Source organism: Cyprinus carpio, chromosome B14 (assembly GCF_018340385.1).
Source record: "Cyprinus carpio isolate SPL01 chromosome B14, ASM1834038v1, whole genome shotgun sequence".
NCBI lineage: Eukaryota > Metazoa > Chordata > Actinopteri > Cypriniformes > Cyprinidae > Cyprinus > Cyprinus carpio.
This window is the reverse complement of record NC_056610.1, coordinates 21133967-21157558: the sequence shown is the minus strand read 5'-3', so window position 1 is coordinate 21157558 and position 23592 is coordinate 21133967. Positions and strand designations below refer to the sequence as shown.

The 23592-nt window shown below is 38.3% G+C and overlaps 1 protein-coding gene across 1 annotated transcript in view; it reads left to right on the top strand.

Annotated features, from left to right (window-relative positions):
* tenm2a (teneurin transmembrane protein 2a) overlaps window positions 1-23592 on the top strand; it is a 100307-nt gene that overhangs the window by 67936 nt on the left and 8779 nt on the right. Inside the window, 16 exon segments of the mRNA XM_042738812.1 lie at window positions 262-457; window positions 1741-1842; window positions 3820-4014; window positions 6322-6522; window positions 6641-6826; window positions 8629-8652; window positions 14168-14314; window positions 15221-15431; window positions 15822-15899; window positions 16433-16787; window positions 17171-17438; window positions 19959-20086; window positions 20088-20103; window positions 20681-20930; window positions 21737-21757; window positions 21887-22116. Coding sequence (XP_042594746.1) covers window positions 262-457; window positions 1741-1842; window positions 3820-4014; window positions 6322-6522; window positions 6641-6826; window positions 8629-8652; window positions 14168-14314; window positions 15221-15431; window positions 15822-15899; window positions 16433-16787; window positions 17171-17438; window positions 19959-20086; window positions 20088-20103; window positions 20681-20930; window positions 21737-21757; window positions 21887-22116 — 2608 coding nt within the window.

The window sequence follows — 23592 nt, the reverse complement described above, 5'->3', positions numbered from 1 at the left end:
CACAGCCTTTCTATTTACAGAGAGGCCACTCTGTGAAGTCCTTTCAGGGATAAAAACCCCTCTTTCATCCCAACAACGGATCAATCAGTCATCACAAATACATTTTAGAAGTCACCGGGTGTTAGATAAAATCATTCCTATAGCTCATCTTCAAAGTATCTCACTGTTTGATATGTATGAATGCTGTCAAACCACTTGAGATCTCGAAAAATAAAAACGTCCCCTCTCGTTTCCCTTGTTTCTGCGTTTCTTTCTCTGCAGTATGACTATATGGAGCGTTTGGATGGAAAGGAGAAATGGAGCGTAGTGGAGTCGCCCCGTGAGAAACGCAGTATTCAGACGGTGGTTCTGAACGAGGCTGTGTTTGTACAGTATCTGGACCCTGGCACGTGGCACCTGGCTTTCTACAATGATGGCAAGGAGAAGGAATCGGTCTCTTTTAGCACAGCTGTTCTGGGTCAGTTACTCTAACACTGCACAGCTGTTCTGGGTCAGTTACTCTAACACTGGTTAAACCTCATTTGCTGTGATAAGCAAACATAACATTTTTATTTATAAAAAAATGAAAAAATAAAATATAATGCTAATAATAAGCAAACATATATAACCATATATTTGATTTATAATATATATATAAATATAAATATATATAAGCAAACATGTAACCATATTTTTGATTTACAGCAAAATATAAAGCAAAAAAATATTAAGCAGCACAACTGATCAACATTTGTAGTATTATTTGAAATTTCTGAAAATTCAGCATTGCCATCACAGGAATATGTTACGTAAAACATCTATTAAAATAGAAGAGTAATTTTGTATTGTAATAATATTTCAAAACATTACTGTTTTATTGTAGCTTAAATTAAATAAATGCTATTGCCATCACAGTAATATCATAGTTGTTGAGAATTAGTTTTGTTTAAGTTTTAAAAAATTGAGTATTTTATGAGTTATTATAATTTAAAAGAATATGAAAATTTATTATAAAAATCAAGAGCATAAAAAGCAAATAAAAAGAGAGCAAAATGCAAAAATAAATTAATTAATAAGAGAACTAATTTGCCTAGAGAGACCGTTTTAATCAACCACTATTCAAAATGTGCTTGTGGTTTTATGAGGAATATGTCCTTGCATTGTGACATTGAATGGCACATGCTATTTTCAAACGATATATACAGAAACTTGTATTTCATAAATGTGGTTTTATTAAAGGACAGTTTATTTTTGTTAATTTAATTTTGTGGAATTGGATTTATAGATTTTAGTCTCTATAAAATTACAGATAAATGCTTCCATGCCGTCTAGTAAAAAGGAAATAATTAAATAATGTCAAGCTATTAATGTTATACAATTTCATATATATTATTATTCACTTGAAATGAGATAAGCACCTCGTGGCTCTATTCTATGAATATTCACATGCATGAATTCTACGAATAAGTGGTTTCTCACCAATTAACCTTGCGCTAATCTACTGTGATATGGCCTACTTTCATTGCCGTGATATTACTCATGGCTAATGAAATGGTGTGTGATGCTGTTTGTGTTTTATTAAATGGTGTGTGGTGTTGTTTTAATTGGTATGGTGAAAGAGGGACAGAAAACTCAACTGAGAGAGAGAGAGAGAGGGAGGATGCAGTAGAGGAAAAGACCAGATGAGAGCTGGATGTGGTGGTTACAGCTGTCATTGCCATCAAAGTGGCCTTTTTTAGAAAGGTTTCATTCTTTTTACAGACTCTGTGCAAGAGTGTCCCCGCAACTGTCATGGTAACGGAGAGTGTGTGTCAGGAGTATGTCACTGTTTCCCCGGGTTCCATGGTATGGACTGCTCGAAAGGTAAGAGACACTCCAATTACACCCGAACTCTGTCGTAGAGCAACAGAAAGAGCTTGAGGGGAAAAAATAAAAAATTGACAGAGAGAGAGAAGTGAGAACAATTTTTACTTCCCTGTCACTCATACTAGCGAAATGGAGAATGATCCATTGATGTCATATTCAAAAATCATTTTGTCATCTTTTATTCACCTCATGTCTTTCCAAACCTGTGTGACGATCCACTTTGGAAAGCTGCTGTTTGGAGTCATATGGACAAATTTTATGGTGCTGTTTTGTCATTTTGGAGTTTGACAGCTCAGACCTCGAAAATAATTACTAAGATCAACTTAATACACATTAACAATAACATGAGGATGAGTAAAATTGACATAATTTTCCTTTGTTGGGTAAACTGTGCTTGGAAACCATGGATGAGCATTGGCATCAGAGACAATATTGAGCTATAGTGCTTATGCTGGAGATTGAATTATCTTATTGTCATAATTTCTAGTCACCTCTGTACTACTTCTGTCAATAAATTGCAAATAATGCAAAACAGCATGCAGACTATGGTCCAGATATATATAAAGAAAGGAATAGCATGCAAAAACACATGCAAGGGGGAACAGCAGTGAATTGTTGCCAGTATGGCACCAGCAGTGCAATTCAAAGAGCTGAACACATCAAAGATGTGTGTTAATCTCAGCGGTGCCCATGGCTCTACACACTCAACAGCTTTGGGTTTAGCCCAAGAGTCCAGGCACCCTCTAGATGAGTGTGTATATGGGTGTGTGTTTCTGACCTAGCTATACGTTTTGGGACCAATTTGATTATATAATTCCCAACTTAATTTATGGACCATCATAAGAAGGAAAAATGGTTCATAAATAGACTAAATCTTTATTCAGCTCTGGAACTGCCAAAAGTTTAAGAGGTAAGAGATACCTCTGTAGTAATTCTAATTAGCTGAGAACGACAGTTGTCATTGGGAAGTCCCCTTTTAGATAGCTGGGTAAATGTGTGTGTCCTCAATTTCCCAAAAAATTCATTTGCACAGCTTGACTGAAAATACATTCACTGCATTTGCATACTTTCCTGTTAAGAAGGTGCTTTAGTTCTCTGACCCAAAGATCTATATGTTAGTAGAGGTCTCTCTCTCTTTCTCTCTCTCCCTCTTTCTCTTTCCCAGGCATAAGGATGATGAATGGTGGTTCCTACAGCCCAATATCTCCCATTGTTCACCTGGGAAGGTCATGATTAATAGATTTGTTACTGCAATGTTAAATTACATTTTCTTTCATTACAGTTTTCGCCAGCCTTTCACAGCTGTCCACTCCCTCCACTACTGCTGACCCTGTGTGTGTGTGTGTTTATTTTTAGTGTGTGTGTTGATTTGTTTATATTTCATTGAGGATATCTCATTGGGGAGTTTTTTTTGACTGCTATTTTTTAGACATCTTTCATGTGTGTTTGGAGAAAGTGCTTCCTGGGTAATGTAGTTTTAAAATTCGAGATTCGGATTTATTTTTGGTCAGTGTTTTTAGATAAGTTCTGGATTGTATTGTAGTTTAGATTTTATGTTTCATTTTCAGGTGTGGTCTGTTGTGGTGCTTCTGGGTAATGTAGTTAAAAAAGTCGAACCAATTAATAAATATATAATTTAATTTTGCAATTAATAAATATATTGTTTTTTTTTGTGATTTTGTTGAGTTAAGCTTAAGTTTTGGTTCATGTTTTGTACATCATATTTTCTAAATGTTAGGTTTTTGTTAATGTTTTGTTGTATGATGTTTCTCTGTGTGTTTTTTTTCTGTATAAATTTTTTTGTGTGTGAATGTGTACTTTTTTCAGTTTTTTATATCTCTTCATAAATTTGCACGGATTCTTTGTAAACAGTGACCACAACTGCCAGCTTTTGTCTCAATCTCTTCATAAATTTGCACGGATTCTTTGTAAACAGTATGATTTTTTCTTTTTATCTTTCTGTTTCTTCCCAAGCGGCATGCCCAGTCCTATGCAGTGGAAATGGTCAGTATGACAAGGGATCATGTATCTGCTATAGTGGATGGAAGGGTCCGGAATGCGATGTTCCCATAAGTCAGTGTATCGACCCCCAGTGTGGCGGTCATGGCACGTGCACAGAGGGCATATGTGTTTGTTCTCTGGGCTACAAAGGAGAGAACTGCGCTGAGGGTAAGTGTATGTGCATGTGTGTAATAGTGTAACTTTGTGTAGATGTAGTTTCTTACTCAATGGCTTAATAATATCCTCTGTGGTGGCAATAGCTGCATTCTGTGCATGTGGCTGCTTGAAAAGGGAAACACAAATTTTCACATATTATAATAAGTCATCTTTTGCTGTTTGGCTGTTTTCACTGGTTGGTTTTTATGTGCTCCCACAAAAAAAAATTAATGGGAAAAAAAACAAAAACACCTCTCAGAGACGAGTAAAGGCTAGAAAATATGTTTGTTTAGAACATCATTTTGGTCTTGATTATTTTGGGTGGTTTGATTAATTTTTTTGTTTTTTGTTGTTTTTGTTTGTTTTTGTGTTGTGTAAAGTTTATTGGCTTTTGGTTAGAAGAAAAATGGGTGTGTAAATGGAAAAGGAAGAGAAAGAAAAAGGTAGAGACAGAAGAAAAAAGCTGAGGTACTGTATAAGAGGACAAAGGGAGAGGCTGGGATGAAAACAAACAGCTAACGAACATAGAAATAGGTTGATGGAAAACAGAGTTTCAGAAAGTCTTTGCTGCTCATTACAGAGAGAAAGTGATTGCAGCTAAACAAACAGAACAACAGAAGCCTTTCATATTAATGCTTTCTAATTCTCATTCTCTAAATCACTAATTCATTATCAACAGTCTGGCATCAAGTCCCATATTAAAGTGTTTAGAGGGGGATTGAAGATTTTTCAATGAATTGTTCACCTAAAAATTGAGGTTGTTTGATTGTTTTTAAATTATCATTCCAAATCTGAATGAAATTGTCATTGTTTTCGCTTTTTTGGTTTGTTTGTTTATGTAATGCAAAATAATATATTTAGGTGAATGTTCATGCTGTTGTTTTTAATAAAATGAAAGCATATAGTGAACATAATATTTTTAAGATGTCTAAGTGATTTTTTTGTTTTTTTTGTTATTGTAGTGTATAGTGAACATAATATTTTTAAGATGTCTAAGTGAAGGTTTGCCTACATTTTGGGCATGATTGTCTAAGTGAAGGTTTGCCTACATTTTGGGGTGCAAATGTACCCACAATGATGGTGAATTTAATTAGGTGGGTATGTTAATATATTAATATATGTCGATGTGGAAAGTTCCCAACATGGCAGAAAAGCAGATGTATGTGTGTAAAATAAGAGAGAATGTTTTTAGTGGGTCATGAGGAACTGAGGTATTGCAGATCACAAGGTCAGCACTTTTGCTCCTTTCGTTTTTTTTTCCTGCCGTTCTAAGATTTTTCAAATCAGATATTCATCACAGCAGAGTCACTCAAACAATTTACCTGAAGTGCCGGTGACACAGAAATCGATATCTGTGATGTGCAGTTTCTGCAGCATAAACATTTGGCATGAATGGGTTTATGTGCGTGAGGGGAAAGGAGCAGCACTTCTGTCGGCCGAGGGGGGCTGAGACAGGGGTGTCACGCAGGGCACCTCAGGGCCGGGTAATTTGTCAAATGGCTTTCTCGCACTTTTCATGGCCAGATCTCTTCTTTTGCTCAGCAGTCGATATCAATTTTTTGAGGCACCTCGGATGGAACATGTGAGAGACAGGGTCAAAGTCAAAAAGACAGAGGAAGGGAGAGTAAGAAAGACAGACGGAGATGCTGAGAAAGGGAGGGTTTGAGAAGTGAGTGTGAAAGGTTCTAGACAGGAAACTGCCATTCTCACACTTTAAAGTGTGGGATATTGATTTTTCATGTTTAGATGACAGACGAAGTATGTGCTTGTGCATGCCTTCTTCAAAATCCCAGAAAGCCCAGGTATATGTGAATGTCCATCCTTTTTTTTTTTTTTTGAATGTTTTTGGTATTAGTATGTTGGTATAGTAATCTGGTCTAATAAATAATCAAATATGTAAATAAATGGGAAAATAGGATACTGATTATTAAAGTTGTTGGTTTGTGGGTTTTACTTAACAGCTACTAGTACACCCCTAAAATTTTAAATTTACAGTCTTTCCTTTTCCTATGACTCATCTTGCACTTACTAATTTTATCCAGTCAAATACTATCAAGAATAAATAATAACAATTTTTGACTTTTTGAATAGAGTAGCAAATGTAGCATGTTCATTGTTGTTACGTTGTGTAATTGATTGGATTTTTGGAATTTTAAGGGTCAGGGACAAGCCCTTCAGTACATCCCTCCCTAGCTTCCTTTTTAATAAAAATTTTGTCAACACAGGAAAGAAAACTGAGTTTATAAAGCAGCATGATAGGGTCTTTTTATTTCTGACAGAAGAAGCCTCATTCATGACTCTTTCACCTTTTGTTCGTAGTTGACTGCCTGGATCCAACCTGCTCAAATAATGGCATCTGTGTGAACGGAGAGTGCCACTGTAAACCAGGCTGGGGTGGACCAAACTGTGAGCTGCCCAGAGCACAGTGCCCAGATCAGTGCCATGGTCATGGTGCTTTTATTCCAGACACAGGCGTCTGTAGCTGTGACCCCAATTGGATGGGCCCTGATTGTTCTGTTGGTCAGTATGCATGTTTGATTGGATCTCAGTAATACAAATGTTTCATTTCTTTATACCTGATATTTTATGTATGATATGTAAATAGTGGTTTTACTGCTCTGTCCTTTTCTCCACACAGAGGTTTGCTCAGTCGACTGCGGGACACATGGTGTATGCATGGGTGGCTCATGCCGCTGTGAGGAGGGCTGGACAGGTGCGGCATGTGACCAGCGTGTGTGTAACCCACTCTGCGTGAAGCACGGCACCTGTAAAGATGGGAAGTGCGAGTGTGAACAGGGCTGGAATGGAGAACACTGCACCATCGGTAGGCATACCCCCAGCCCTGACCCAGGAACTGATCTTTTCCTGCTCCCTATGCTAACTATTACAACAGATGCCAAATCACTGTCTCTGCTCTGCCTCTACTGCTCTCTTGAGCATTATATAGAATCCCTCCTCTAAGCTTAACGTGAGAGGGACCCGTTTTTGGATCATCCTTGTTGGTTCCAGGGCAACAATATTATCAACCAGTCAGATTTTAGGGAAAGTGTTAGAGCTGGGGCTAGGGTCTAAAACAGTGCTTATTAGTGCTCTTATTTTTTGCCTAAATTATGGTTTAGGTCAGGGGTGTCCAAACTCGCACCTGTAGGGCCACTATCCTGCAGAGTTCGGCTCCAACTCACTTGCCTGGAAGTTTGTAGTATGCCTACTAAGACCTTGATTAGCTGGTTCAGGTGTGTTTTATTGGGGTTGGAGCTAAACTCTAGAGGGCAGTGGCCATCCTGAAGCAGGATTAGACACCCCTGGTTTGGGCAATGGTTTCTTAAGGACCAGCAAAGGATGTTGATCCAGGAACATGACCTACTTGCATGCAGCTCAGGGATTTAGGAGAAAACCAGCAAAAGTTTATGCCAGGGATTTTTTTCTTGACTGATCTATCAGGATGGGATATATAGTACATGACTCTAAAACGATTAATATTAAGGCCATGCTCCAAAAGCTGCCCAAAACTCCTATGGTCCACATTTTGGTAATATAAATCCAGAGGGATTGCAGTCTGCTGTAGAGTCCACAAAAGTGTGCATGGATACATACTGTAGCAGCAACAAAGGAGACTCTCATGAGCACTCATCTAAATGATGAAAAAATGGGATACCCTATGACCACACCTGAACCAGCCAATCAGTCTCCTCAGGGTCACTAGAAACATCTAAACATGTGTGTTGCAGCTAAACTGTGCCGGAAAATGATCCTTTAGGAGCAGGATTGAACACCCCTTCCCTACGTTCTTGTGAAAATGACAGAAACATTCAAGTGACAGCCATTGCATGACTGCAAGTACAAATCAAGTGCATCATTTGACCCAAATCTCTGAAAGAGAAGTTTAAATCATTTGAAGGTAGAGAATAGCAAACTAAAAGCTTGACTTTAAATCAGTTTGGAAGCATGTTCCCATAAGCTTATACAAGTTGTAAATAGGGCATAAGACAGACCAAGGTGAAATTAGTAGCCACTGGGTCAGTAGGTATAGGAGAGATGAATGAGGCGCTGAGGTGCAAGAGTGTGTGGTGGGGGGATTATTGAGGAGAATTAGACTGTTTCTCTGTCTTGTGTTGGACTGAGAACAGACTTAGTTGAGTTTGATCATGCCTCAGACAGCGGATGCAGATGTGTGGGCTGCTGGGTAATGAACAGTCCTTGTGGAGTAGCAGCAACTGATGAAAGGTAGAGGCGTCTTCACCTTGATAAGTCACACCTCTTTTTGTCTTGACTTCTTTCTCTCAAAAATAGACTCAAAAGCCAGAGTTTTCCTTTCTCTTATCATCTGTGGATATGTGTGTGCATGTTTGTCTGTCACTCCGAAGATGACATGAACGACAAAGACTGAAAGTGCTTTGCCTTTAATCCTTCTCCCCATTATACGCCACAACAGGAAGTCTGCCAGCTTATTGTCATCAAACTCTTTCTGTAGGCTAAAAAAGCCTTGTAAATGGCTTCCATCTTCAGTTTCCATTTTTATTTCTCAGAATTCTTCTGTTTCTAACTGATTCAAATGCAACACATGTATTCATTTGTCTTCTTGTTATGACGCATTTTTGTTTCTTCTGAATGTCCTCTCTGATGCAGACTTTTGGGATGGGAGTATTGAAGGTATTGTACCTCGTCGTACTGTGACTAGTGCTAGCTGCACTTTAGTCTGGTTGTGAGCAACCCCCCCGCCTCTGATAGCTTGGCTGCATAACAACTGTGTGCTTCTGTTTGTAGAGTAGCCGTTGTGGAGTAGAATGTTGTGTCGAGTAGGTTCATAGTGCTAGTCTGTGTTCTTCAGCGTGTGTGTTTATATTCTTGTTGTCAGATGATGATAGTATAGCTGTAATCATCTGTTTTGCACCTTGTTGCTTTTTAAATGTCCCTCTCCTACAGCATTAACTGAGCTACAAAAGTTTCCAATCTGCCTGAGCCACTTAAAACAATGACTTTTCAGTCCTTCAGAGTATGGGGTAATACTACACATTAGAGTAGCCATGTTCCACATATAATTTAATAGATAGTAAGCAGACATCAAAAAAATGTCTACAACAAGTTATTACAAAGACAGTCTCAATGGAGTGACCTGAGGATATATGTCTTGCTTAAGTTGTTGATTGAGTCAAAGCGCAATTCATAACATATAATAATAAATCTCAATACCAATGCAATTCCACTCTGCCCATTCCAAGCAAGGCTCAAACTGGCAGCAGCCAGCACTGGGAGGCAGGCACGCTAACAGGGACGCTGAAGGCTGAAGACTGAATTCTTTAGTGTCAGTTACTAGTGCCTCTAGAAGGCAAGGGGAGTGAGATTTACCTGTACAACTCCCCCTAGATGGCCCAAATTATCATGGTACTGTACATTTCAGTATGTCTACTGTACTTAGGGCTTTATGAATCCTTGGCAAAGTCTTGGCTCATGAATGTTAACTTGGATGGTGGTTGGATGGTTATCTTGCAAGATTCATGAGTCAAGTAATTGCCATGTTGTCAAAACCAACAAGTCTTTCGGGTCTGTCAATTAAGGTGGAGCAACAGTTTAAAAATAATTTTGCAAAACCAGTTAGATAATATAATGTGTTTCTAACAAGCTAACTGAAAAATCACATTTGGTTTAATGACATTTCAAGTTAACTGTATCGCTTCCTAGGGAAAGTTCACACTCAAATTAAAATTCTTTCATTATTTACTCATCCACATGTTGTCCTAAACCTGTAAGAACTTTGTTCATCTTCGGAACACAAATTAAGATTTTTTTTCTTTGATGAGATCCAACAAATTAAGATGCAATGCAACTACCTGTTCAAGGCCCAGAAAGGACAGAAAAATAGTGCATGTGACTACCATGGTTCAACCAGAGAATGAAAACTGAGAATACTTTTCAACAATTTATCTTATCCTTGTCAAAATAGTCCATGTGTACTACTCAGTGATGCATGTGATGATGCTGCACAACGCTCCCCGGCCTTCTGACGTAAATGCATGGTACAAGCGAATTCACATACCTGTGTCTGTCTGTCATGAATGGCAGGGTCAGAAGAAAGCTTGAATGGATTTCTTTTTGTTTTTAGTTGCATACAAAATATCTTGTAGCTTCATAAAAAAAGATTTGAGAAAGTGATGTGCCATGTTTTTCACAATGGGTCCTTTACATGGTTCCATTGAGGTCTGCAGGGTCAAGAGCAAGAGTTTCAAAAGAATCTTAATTTGTGTTCCAAAGAGCAACGATAGCGTCTTTGAGGTCTGCCAGTCAAGAGCAAGAGTTTGAAAAGAATCTTTAGGATTATGTTTTTTGTTATGATATTTTGCTTTTTAGCTATCTTCCAGCAGAGTATTTAACTTTATTTGTTTGGTTGTGTTTTTGTTTTTTGTTATTCCATTCTTTTATAGGTAGGATTTATTTCTGCATCTTTGAATGAATTATGCCATAGAATGGCACCATATACTTATTAAAGGACCAGTCTCTCTGGAGCAACATGAGTTTAAGAGCCTTGCTCAAGAGCAAAATAGCAAATGCTTCTTGATGTGGTTGGAACCGATGAACTTCAAGTTAATATACTTGAACTGGAAACACTACAGTACACCACCCCCATTCCCTCCAACTTTTGTAGGAGCAGAGTTAAAGACTGGGTCAACTACATGACTCTAAGCATAATGGTAATGATTGCATTTAAGTAGACTGCAGTTTCTACTAGAAGCAGAGCAGCACTCATCAGGACACACCAGCTCCTAGCAGTCTGTTTGAGTCTGCCTTTATGTTTGCACAGAACAGTGACGCAGGAGGCAAGTCATCCTATACTTCCATCAAGTCTGCTTCAGACAAAAGAGCTAAATGACAGAGGACACTGCAGAGTAGAGACAAAGATCACATAGAATTTGCTATACCTGAAGGATATCACTACTGCAAGTAAAGGGATCTGGAGAGAGTGGATCCTAAGATAAATGTGAAATTTCATGAGCTTTTGGTCAGGAGCAGTAAGCAGAGTTTTTACTGTGCATATTTCGGAACACAGGGTGCAGGACCACAGGCGGCATGGTAATGACATTGTCTCAGTGCATTCCTGAGTTCCAACTCATATTATGAATACTAATGGAGAGGCAGAAGTGTGTGTGCTTTTCTGAGAAGGGGAGTGCGGTATGTTTGCAGGGAGAGCAGGATAATGAGGAGTTTAACTGCAGGGCCCACAGTGATCACCTGAATGCTCATACATCGGTGGACGGAAGCAAGTCTGGCACAAGAGCTAGCGATAATTGTTACTTGATTTAAATTCGCATCTTTAATTGGCCAAAATGACTGCAGGTGAATGGCCGCTGGAGGCATGGATTTTGTATGCTAGGGTAGAGTGGATATGAGTTTCACTTGATTGGATCATGAATGGAAACCACGCCCACCATAAAAAAAACCTATCCCAGGTTTAACTGCACATCTGAATGTCATTTTAGGGAGTGGCAACTGTTAAAGTTGCAGTGCACATATCTGTACTGTTAAACAAAACAGAAATTACAGGGAAAAAAAGTTTGACTGTTTCCAAACAGGTTTCCCAAACACACTAGGCTTCTGAGAGAACTTGTTCAGTGTGCACAGGACATTGCCCCATTTCTGCTGTAGTTCAGAAACCATTTGAGTGAAAATGTTCAACTTTCACTATTCTCATGCTGAAGTTTAGGATATTTGACTTTGTAGTACTACATGGAACACTGTAGGTAAGGAAAATCCAAACAGAGGGCATTTTACGCAGTAGGTGCTCACTCCCTGTGGGTCTTTATCTGTCTCTTCCTAAAGCGAATTTGGAGGATTTATGAATCTAACCTTTATTTTATGACCTTTAAAGGCGAGAGGGCTGCAGGCCAGTGGATGGGATAGTTAGGTGGAGGACTGGATTTCTCTTCCACATGTTCTTTCTTCTCTGTAGTATTCCTCCCATCCTTTAAGACATTTCTTTCTTTCTTTCTTTCTTTCTTTCTTTCTTTCTTTGCCTGCAATTCATGCAGTCCTGCAACCCTGCTGTTTTTTTCTTTTTCTGTTTTTTCCCCTTTCCACCAATCCATCTGTCTCTTTCTATCCATCTTTCCATCCATCAACCACTGACTGTTGCTATGCAGCATGCTTCTTTCCCCATCTCACCTTTGCATACCTCTCTCATACCGTGTGCGCTGACCCATAACTCAAGGCAATCTCAGCTCCTTTTTAAGTAGATTACAATAGAGTCAACCCGCATTACTTTAGCCAGGTGGCTTAATAGTTTGTGAAATCCCACTTTATTCTAGTTAGTGTTCTGAGAATCGACTGGCCTTTGGCATGAAAGAGGGGCCCTGCTCAGTGCTGTCCAATGAGGAAGATCAATGATTACCATAGATTTTGCTGTCCTGGTGTTTCATAAGTATTTGGCTGCTTAAAATGGCAGCTTCATTTAAAAGGCAATCATTGCTAAGTGACTTTCCTCTCAGCTCAATATTGCGTGACAATCGATGCATAGCAGCCTGTTAATGTGGCATCCCAAGGACCCCAGACATTGAAAATTACATTAATTAAAGCAACATTTGATTTGAGTCACAATGTCTGAATGTGTCCCAGTGCATGCTGGGTTTTCACACTCCTCTGGTCGAGGCCATTTCATTTCACTCATCACAAATCGTTTGAAGTGTCACCTGCGCTGGGTCAGCTGCCAATAATGCTGTATAGCCTTGTGATGAAGGAAACTGGCTCCTTCCAAAAGGCTGTGTTTCCAGGGTAACCATAAGCGGAGGCTGTGACACACTAACAGAAGTGTTAACTGTTAGAGATTGAACTCTGGGGCACCTGCAATGGTTTCTGATGACACAGTGTGAGGTCGCAGCGTGGTTTTCCTTTTACAGCGAGGCAAGAGACGATGCCCACGGCAGTGCTGAGATTTTTAGACTGCATGTTTTATTTACACGAAGTCTCGGTCTCTCCCAGAGAGAGTTATCTCAGTCTCTGCCTCTCTCAGAGAGAGCTTCCTTAAAACATTCACATCAATCCACACTCTTCTTAAAACTGTTGTGACAAGATTGATTTCCGCCTTTTGTCTTTTTGTTTATCCTGTAACTGCATACATTAAACACGTTTTCTTCAAAAAACTGTTGTGACAAGATTGATTTCCACCTTTTGTGATATAATTTATCAAAGCACAAGTTTTTCTCTTACTTGAAAAACCCATCCTTTACAAGGTGACACATCATGAAAATCAGTGGGACTTTTTCACATTCGGTACCTTACTTCTTGGTAATATCATGAAAATCGGACTTTTTCACATTGTTCTTATTTAAAAGTCTTTGATTTCTCTCACACACACAGGCTCGTACTTCGGTCTGTATTTGTGTCATTCTTACATGACATTCTTACATGAGAGCATTGCTCTCTATCCAGACAAATCAAATCAGCCACTGTAAATGAACAGTCAGAGAGTGTATGTGCTCTTTACAAATATCCCCTCCTGAATGGATGAGTTCTGATAAATTCATTTGCTACCAACAGCGGCTATCAGACTACCGAAGATAATTTAATTGCTCTCAGAGTTTGAACTGATTTGAGGTGTGAATAGTAATGCTTTTCATATACTTCATCCCCTTAGATGGCATTGAGTGCATTGGAGGCAGATATGTTTGTGTGTAAGCACTGATGCATGTCTGCCTGTAGTGTCACAGCCAAAAGTTTGAAAATCTAGATACGTATTTACATAAAGGATGGTTCTAATTTGCATTTCGTGTTCATTTGTGGCAGTCCATTTTTGATTGTCTGGATAATGTCTGCAGCATTATATTTTGTTTTTTTTTGTTTTTTGTGTTTTTTTATTTTAGTTTGTTTGGATGATACAAACAATTTTTTTCTTACCTTCTAATTTTAAGAATAAATTAAAAAGTAGCTGACAACTGATTAACTGAAAATGTACATATATATACCCCAATAACTTGAAAGTGACACCAAAAGCCAAATTATTATTTTTTTTTTAAATCATTCAGTTCCATTTAGTTCAGTTGAACTTTGAACTCTAAACTATTTCTAGCTTGTTTTCAAACTTTTGGTCACAATGATTGATATATCAGTGCTCTGATGACTGGTGTGTTTGATTTCAGCCTCTCTAAATCCATCTTCCTTCTCTTTCTGTCTGTTGCAGATGGCTGTCCGAACCGATGTAATGGAAATGGACAGTGTCTGCAGGGTCAAAACAGCTGGCACTGCGAATGCAAGACTGGATGGAGAGGCACCGGCTGCAATGTCGCCATGGAGACTTCATGTGCAGACAACAAAGACAATGAAGGAGGTGAGAGATCTTTTGTTGACTCTGTGGGAACTTTGTGACAAAGATTGTGTGTGATTTGAACAGCCACATGTGCACAGGAACAGCTGCTGTGTGTAATTTTTCTGTTTTATTTTACGTAATAACGGAATTATGTAAAAAAAAGTTTGCTATTTGTTCTTACAAACAAACCATTATTTGAAAGTTTGCTATTTGTTCTTACAAACAAACCATTATTTGAGCAAGAAATTGATATGTATGTCAGACAAAGTTTGATACCATCACACATGAATGTCTTACAATAGTTTGATAACAGCAAGTGGTTAAGCGTTTAGGGGAATTCTTCTTTTTTTTTACTTGTAGTAATTTTTTTAGCATAATTCATGCTCTAATTGGATAAAGAGTGACTGCAGCTTTAATGTACACTCCGTCGTTTGTGGTTACTTGTAGTAAATTAAGTTAGCATAATGGAAAGTTTTTTAAAATTGAATTATTTATACACTTTTTTTTTTTATCTTTTTGTGTGTATTTTTATGTGAATTTGTTAATTTTATTTCATTAATTTAATGTGATAAGTTTTGTTGGCTTTTATTTGTAATGATGTACTTGAATGTTTGATTTCTGATGTTCTGTAGTAAGTGATTTAATTCAAAGCCTAAAGGTGAGGGAAAGAAGAAAGCACTTTTCGATCTAAATGAATACTGGCACAGAGATGAAATTCAAATCCAACAACTTTGTGTTCAAAATGTACAAGAACACTTTGATGAAACGGCCTCTTGTTCAACAGATGAAGAATGTTCTTTTTTTCTTTTTTTTTTGACAGAGAAGCAGATGAAGAGAGAAATCTTTTGCAGCCTTAGGCAGCTCTGATTGATTGTGCACCATGATAATATGGCATTACTCATCACACCGCTGTTTTCTTTCTTCTAGATGGTCTGACTGACTGTATGGATCCAGACTGCTGTATCCAAAGTCCCTGCCAGAACAGTCCGCTTTGTAAAGGGTCCAGGGATCCCTTACAGGTCATACAGCAAGGCCAGCACACTGAGCAGAAAGTCCGTTCCTTCTATGACCGTGTCAAGATGCTAGTAGGCCGGGACAGCACTCATATAATCCCTGCAGACAATCCCTTTAACGCAAGGTAACTTACTTTACTCCGAACAACAACTTCCTACCTGCTGGGTTGGTAAATGTCAAGTCTCTTGCATTTTAGGGTAGAAGAAAAATGAAATATCCACTGAAGTGCACACAACTTATGCTATATCTGTTGAGAGAAAAGAGTGCTGGGATAGTTTTTGTCAGTTCTGTGTGTTTTCGTAACCCCAGAGCTATTTTTGAGGATCTGTATCGATTGTTGTCAGTGGTGCTACAACATCTTTCTGTCTCTTTCTACTGTATTTCTTGGAATAACTGACAGAAGTGTTGGCTAATGGGAATTTTTTTTGACAGCAGTTGTTGGCTTGATGGTATTGCTTTGGATTTATTGGTTATCGAGCAGCTGATGTTTTTTTGTTTGTTCTATGTACTCCAGTCTGGCATCACTGATCAGAGGTCAGGTGGTGACAACAGATGGAACCCCGCTGGTGGGAGTTAATGTGTCATTTGTCAAGTAAGGTGGTTATGGCTGCTTGAATGATAATGGTTGGGGTTGTTGTGTCGTTTGTAAAGTAGCTGGTGTGAGTTTACACCCTCACACGACAGCAGATGGCAATTTAAGTGTTTAAAACTGGGAATTTTAAATTTTTTTGTTGTTGTATTTTTTATTTGGAAAATGGTTTAATGGGTTTATTGTGTCTTGTTGTTATTTAATGCTTGAGTTTTACTTGGAATTTAAATGTAATTTTTAACTACCTACACATCCAAGCCGATCATTCAAGGAACAAACAACCCTTTCCCCTCTGAAACACTTTGATTATTTCTGCCGCCGAGCCTTATTTTGTGACTTACTTGTTTACATAAGCTTGTAGTGATTTAGAGAGCTACATGCTAACTGAGCAAATCTTTATTAGATTCATTTAGAGCCGAGTAAACTCAGTCTTTCCATCGAAATGACTGCAATCTATCAAAACAATGAATTATCCCTCCCAGCGAAATGGCATTTTTAATGGTAAAAGCATTCAGAACGTAATGGTGCTATCAATAACTGAGAATAACACAAGTACATATTTGTTTTTGGGTTGTTGTTTTTTTGCCCTCTGTTTGCCTTTCCCACTTCCTTTCGCTCTGTGTCATTAGATTTGACCTCATTGCCAATGGTGGAGCCTCTCTCACCCTCCGATTCGAGCGGGCTCCATTTTTGAGTCAAGAGCGCACAGTGTGGCTCCCGTGGAACATTTTCTATGCCATGGACACTCTGATGTTGAAGACTGAGGAGAACACCATCCCTAGCTGTGACCTCAGCGGTTTTGCGAGGCCTGATCCTGTGGTGGTGGCCTCCCCCCTTTCTTCTTTCTTCAGTTCCAGGCCAGGAGAGAGGTCCATCATTCCAGAGACACAGGTGTGATGAGATTCTCACTTCCTTGAAGCCTTCATTACTGTAATTAGCAGATTAATGGGTTTTGTAATGATGGGATTCTTCAATTAGACTTCACCCTTCAATTTTGCTCCCTTCCCAAGTATCGCTCTTTTTTCACTTTATTCATGTTCCTTCACCACTCTCTCTGGTCATTAAATTAGTTGACAGGTTGTTAACCTGACGAAGCTCTCAGGTCATCCCTCTTCAACCATTTTCACTCTAATTATATTCTTTTTTTGCATTTCCCCTTCCTTTCATCTTTTTAGTCTTTCTTCTACCCCCTGACCTCCCTAATCATGTCCTTTTCTTGTTTTAAAATACCCTTTTCCTGTGACGTGAAAGTAATTTTTCCATCTGTCTGCCAGGTTCTGCATGAGCAGCTAGAGATTCCTGGTACCAGTCTGAAGCTCTGTCATCTGAGTTCACGGACCTCAGGTTACCGCTCTTTACTCAAGATCACCATGACTCAAGCCGTGGTGCCTCTCAGCCTGGTCAAAGTCCATCTGATGGTTGCCGTGGAGGGCCATCTCTTCCAGAAGTGGTTCCACGCTTCACCCAACCTCGCATACACCTTTATCTGGGACAAGACCGATGCATATGGTCAGCGTGTCTATGGCCTCTCTGATGCAGTGGGTAAGCATACATAATTAATTTAGAATGGATTGATGGCTTAGTTATTAGCAAACGTGCTACAATGGTATTATCCCATTACATTTACTGTTCTTAGAAAAGTATGTCTATGAGCACATGCTTACTGAAAAACATTCATATTTGGTAGTTAGTACTTCGAGATGTTGCGTTTTGACCGTGTCAGTGTCTATTTTGTGCTCACAATGTGAATAATCTACAACAGGTAAAAAATGTCAGCTGGTAAAGAGATTTTGTGCTCACAATGTGAATAATCTACAACAGGTAAAAATGTCAGGTGTGTGGACACTAGGGCTATCAATTTCTAGTTTTTAATCGATCTTTGTTTTTTTGAAAGTGGATTAATTAATTACTGGCCTAGCATGCATAATACAGCGTTTTATTCGTTTTTGTGGATCCATGTGAATGGGAACCGTTTTGATAGTGTTGTCATCTGTATATGAAACTTTTTAAAAACGCAAAGGAAAATCGTTGTCATGAGTCGGTTGAACCGCTTTTTGCTTAGTTAATTTTGGTTTGAAATTTTATAATGAAATGTAAATAAACAAATATTTTAAAGCTCTTAAATGTGACATCACTGTAGCCTCCTCAGTTCCAGCAGCACATGAACTGATTTTCTTCTTCTTTATTACTAGTTATAACAAAAAGTAAACATGAATGATCAGAAGGTTTGTTGAAAGAAACAGTTACTGAAATATTAAGTCTAATTTAATCTTCAGTTAGTGTTTTAAACATAGAAAGACATCAATAAAACAGTTTGTAAGAAATGTCAAGTAATGTTGCATTTACCTCAGGAAACCCATTCAGTTTCAGTAGCTCGATAGTAAGCCTTATGTGCAGTTTAAATGTTATATACAGCTCAGTTTTTGAGTGTTGATTATTGTATATATTGAGTAATGTTCATTAAACTTTATTTCTAGTTTCGGTTTTCTGCTAAATTGAAACTTTAATTTTTGGTTTTGTTGATTCAGTTAAAAACGTAATTTTGGTCCATCACTACTGTAAATACAAAATTTGGCGTCTTGGTGCATGGAGTAGTCATGAATTTGAGTTTATTTAAGTTTAGAGAATTTTAATATAAGGAATTTTAAAATGTAAGTTAATGGCAAAATGCATTTGTAATTTATGAAGTGGATTATGCGGATTAAATGGAATGTGAGCTCTGTACATGTTACCCAGCCCACATTAAACTCTCCTCTTATGAGCCTCTTTTGAAATGGTTAATGTAAAGTGCTCTCATGCTTTGAAAAGCTTGGTTTGTGTGCTTTCACCATTTTTCAAATTCGTCTTATCATACAAACATTCTTTTCACTACTTTAAGTAACGTTAATAACAGATGTTCTTCATATCACAACACACAAAATCCAACTAATCCATTCTAAAAAAATAAATAAAATTGTCATCCTCCAGATTGGCTTGTGACACAGTGAAATTCATCTGTCAATTATAAAATTTATTTACGTTTGGTGCTTGATGGGTGTTTATTTGGGACCCTGGCCAACTGTAGTGAGCGTTCAGGACACATGGCAGTTAAACAGCCAGGGGTAATTGGTCACTCTGCTGACTGAACACAGTGAGAATTTGAGAAATTGGAAAGTATTTGTGGTTTTGTGTTTGTGCGTGTGGACGTAGAGATCATTCAGCCTGACCGTCCCTGTCAGAGAAACACCACAGGTTCAGAGAGCAGCCGCAGTGAGCCGAGGGAAACGCTGAGAACAGCACTCTGTCTGGTGTGACCTCCTTATAACACCCACTAATCTCTCTTTGTCTTTCCGCTGCTTTCTCAGCCTGTCTACCTTCCAGCTCTCTACATCTTTTTCATTTATATTTTAAGGTACCCACAGTCCCACTTGCGTCTACACAGCTATAAATTCTCACCTGCCTCGTCGGTATATCTCCATATGTATTTATGCTAATGGATTCATGGAGTTGTGCTCCACTTTTCAAGACATGGAAGGAAAGTTTTTTGTGGAAACACATATCTTGCAATGACCCTGTGGCAGCAGCACAGATCACACGGTCCTCTTGGAGAAGTGAAAGCTGAAGTCATGTCCAGCCACAGGGTGTCTGAACAAATCACGTTCACACTTTACCGAGGTGCTTTGTGGTTGTGAAAGCACCCAAGCTGCGGTGATTTGTGAAGGCTTGCCCAAAACCTACTTCTGCCCAGCAGTCCACAAAGCTGGAAAGAGAAATGTTGTGATGATTGTTGTAGGGTCATTTATAGCTTGCAGTTGCCTCCCGTGTGCGTCTCCAAGTGCTGAATTTTCATTGTTGCTCTAAATGTTCTGGCTTTTAATTTAGCATGTGGTTTTCAAATAAATATTTATATTTTTCCTCACTGTTTCCCAGCTAGACTCCCCATCCAATCTGCTTGCATTGTATGTAAATTAATCATCTCTAATATTGGCCTGTCATGTAGTTAATTAAATGCTGTTTTGATACATTTTGTGTACTCTCTTTTTTTCCCTCTCTCTCTTTCCCTCTCTCTGTCTTTGTCCCCAGTCTCTGTGGGGTATGAATATGAATCATGTCCTAGTCTGGTGCTGTGGGAGAAGAGGATTGCTATGCTTCAAGGCTATGAGCTGGAACCTTCCAATCTGGGCGGCTGGTCTCTGGACAAACACCATATATCTCAACCTGCGCAGTGGTATGAGCCTCATGTTCTTGTAGAGGGGCAAAATGCACCTGTTTTGTCTGTATTTATTTATTTATTTAGATGGGGCATTACTGGCAGCACTTGATCCGATAATGAAATAAGACAAACACAAAGGAGAACAATATATAAATAAAATGTATTAGAAATATTTATTTAGATGGGGCATTACTGGCAGCACTTGATCCCATAATGAAATAATTTGATAAATATGTGAACTTAAATTACATGCTTGGTTAGGGTATGATGAACTCTTTGTAAGTAAGTAATTTTATTAATTTTAATTTCTTATATTTATTGTCTTGATTGTTTATGGTTAATTTGTATTAGTATCTTGTTTGTGAGTTGTTGAAGGGTCATTCCTTTTTGTGACACAGGGGGTGTATGTGTTGTGATGCCTGGCTGCTTTCAGTGGAAGAGCCTGTCATTTTGATCAATAATTTAATGTAATGCTCTGAAAATGTGGTTGTAATGGCTCAGGTAAACAGCTTTTAGTAAAAATGGTCTTTTGAATATGGCACTTTCTTTTTCCATTTAAATGGTTATTGTTTCTTTATTCATCTGACACCAGGCATCCTTCATAAGGGCAGCGGTGAGAACGTCTTTGTGTCCCAGCAGCCACCCATCATCACAAGCATCATGGGTAATGGGCGTCGACGAAGCATCTCTTGCCCGAGCTGTAATGGCCTGGCTGATGGAAATAAGCTGTTGGCACCTGTAGCCCTGTCAGCAGGCATTGATGGCAGCCTCTACGTCGGAGACTTGAATTTCGTACGCAGAGTTTATCCCAACCTCAATACCACACGCATACTGGAGCTCAGGTACTGAGAAAGCACCAGAGGATATAGTTTTTTCAGAACTCAATACCACACGCATACTGGAGCTCAGGTAATGAGAAAGGAGCAGAGGAGACTTTTGTTGTTAGGAATGATAAAATTTAAAAGAAATCCTTTTTTAAACTGGCATTCTGCAATGCTTATAAAGAAAATGCAGTGCAGCAGTGTAAACTAATATAGTTTTTCAATAAGTTATGGTCCTTAGTGTGGGGCTCATAAACAGTGCCCCTATTTGGGTAATGAAAGGTTCATACTTGGTCATTTTTGACATGCAGCAAGGTCAAAAAAACAATTTCGTTGTCTTATGATATGCAAAAACATTTGCTCAATGACTCCCAATTAGAAATTTTTCATCTTTGCGTGAAGCTTGCGTAATTGGTCCCTTGAGCATTTTCATTTCATCTTGCCTGTAATGCCTAATAAAGCAGCGTTTGTGAGCGCACAAAACGTTACCGGGGAAACCGCTATTTTTCACGCTTTTAATGTTGACGTCAACATGAAACGGTTATTGTTTTAAAAACTATTTGTTTCAATGTTCAGATTGTAGATGCTAATATAGTTACTTTCAGATTTGAAACTTTGCAGGATGTTTTCATTCACTAAAGAGTTGTGTTACACACTGAAAGCTTTCACCTACATGAAAGGTCATTTTAAAAAATCCATAATAGGGGCACTTTATTGTTCTTTTTTTTTTTTAGCAATTTACTCTTAAATAAAATATACAATATATATATTTTGTCATATTACATTGGAATCATAACTGTGATTCTTGTTCTTTTCTTCATTTACAGAAATAAGGATTTTCGACACAGGTGAGCCTTTAATTTGATTTCTTTCTTTTTAACTTAAATTGGATTATTCACTGAATATAAATATAGCGATAAAGCAAAGCATTATGCCTAATTGCAGCACTGACTCCGTAATTACCTTGTTTTTCGTAGTAACAACCCGACTCATAAGTACTTCCTGGCTGTGGACCCAGTCTCTGGGGCTCTGTTCATCTCTGACACAAATTCTCGGCGAATCTACAAGGTGCGATCGCTCACAGGGGGAAGACTGCTGGCCGACAATGCCGAAGTGGTGGCGGGCACAGGAGAACAGTGCCTGCCCTTCGACGAGAGGTGCGGGGATGGGGGCAAAGCCGTAGAAGCCACTCTCATGAGCCCCAAAGGTGAGGTTTAAGCATTGAAGGAAACCAAAACAAAAGCTAGATCTTATTGCTTATTGCATGGGTTATCCCTTTCACATCAGATGAAATCACACTAATATCTCTGTCTGAGGTGAAGAAATGTTTCTGCAGGCTGTCTTTACATCTGCTTCCTTTGTAGCAGTGACACCTAACATGGATAAAAAGAGCCTTATCCTCCAGCTGCTTCCACAATCACAGAGAACATCCAACCTTAAGCTATTAATTAATTTCTGAATGTGCTATGGGGAGTGTGAGTCTCCGGCTTCGATTATCGGAGTCTCTTGGTATTCTCTCTCTCTCTCAGTCTGTTTCTCAAAGATAATGTTACTTAATGTGGTGGCTCTTTTAACTCTCATGTTACAGTTCAGAGCTGTAAGCGAGCATATTTCTGTATTATACAGTGTTGGTGTTTAGGTAGATCACACAGAAGGAAAAATCACAATGAGTTCTATTAAATATTTTTGGTGATTGTTTCAGACATTTTCGGTGAGATTAGGAGGAAGAGTTCTGAATAAAGTCACGATGAAATGGATAGATAGTATGATAGATCTTAACTTCCATATTATTTATGATGTCACGATGAAATGGATGGACATTTACTTGAGAAGTCTGGAGATGCAGATTTGAGCAATGTAAGAATGTGTACTTATTGTACAATAGACTAAATGCAAATTTTTGTTTAAAAGGGGTGGACTAAATGACTGGAGAAGTCTTAAGATGAGATGTCAGCAATGTCTTTATGTTTTATTACTGTATGTCAGTTGTCTCATTTGTATCTATTTTTTCCTCATAAAGTGGAGTATCATCTGAGACAAAGTTGATACTTTGAGGAAACATTTTTTAGAGAATATTTTTTTTCTTGTGATGTGTATAGGTGTACTGTTTGAGAGCATTATTTTTTATTTGATTTTTTTTAGGTTTTTTTATTGAGTTTATTTTTTGTGTTTATTTTTGTGTACTTTTTTTTTTGGGGAATTGAAAATGATAATAAATAAATGATAATAAATAAAATAAACATTCAAAAATATCTAAACAACTTTTATGAATTTCGCATACACATAATGGGTCACAAAATCAAAGTTACGATCAAATTGAATTTGGTTCAAACTGGAATTGAAACACAACGTATCCAAGCAAAAACAAATATAGCAGTAAAAAAGGAAAAGATAAAGGTACAATGGTAAGTTGGAGCAGGTTTTAAAAGTGAAATCCAGGTTTGGTGTAAGGAAAAAATAGCCAGTCTGACACCAAACTGTCAAGGATGTCACATTGTCACATTTTCTGTATGTGACGTTGAATTTGAGCTTCTGGAGGGAGAGAGTAGAGAGGTGACAGACTACACAGGCCTCATTACTGATTCCCAAATGACTTCACAGTGAAAAGGCTCAGTCAAGTGCACTCAGTCTCTCCCTTCATGCTCTTTGTCTCCCCGTCTTTTTGTTCAAACCCCTCTGCATC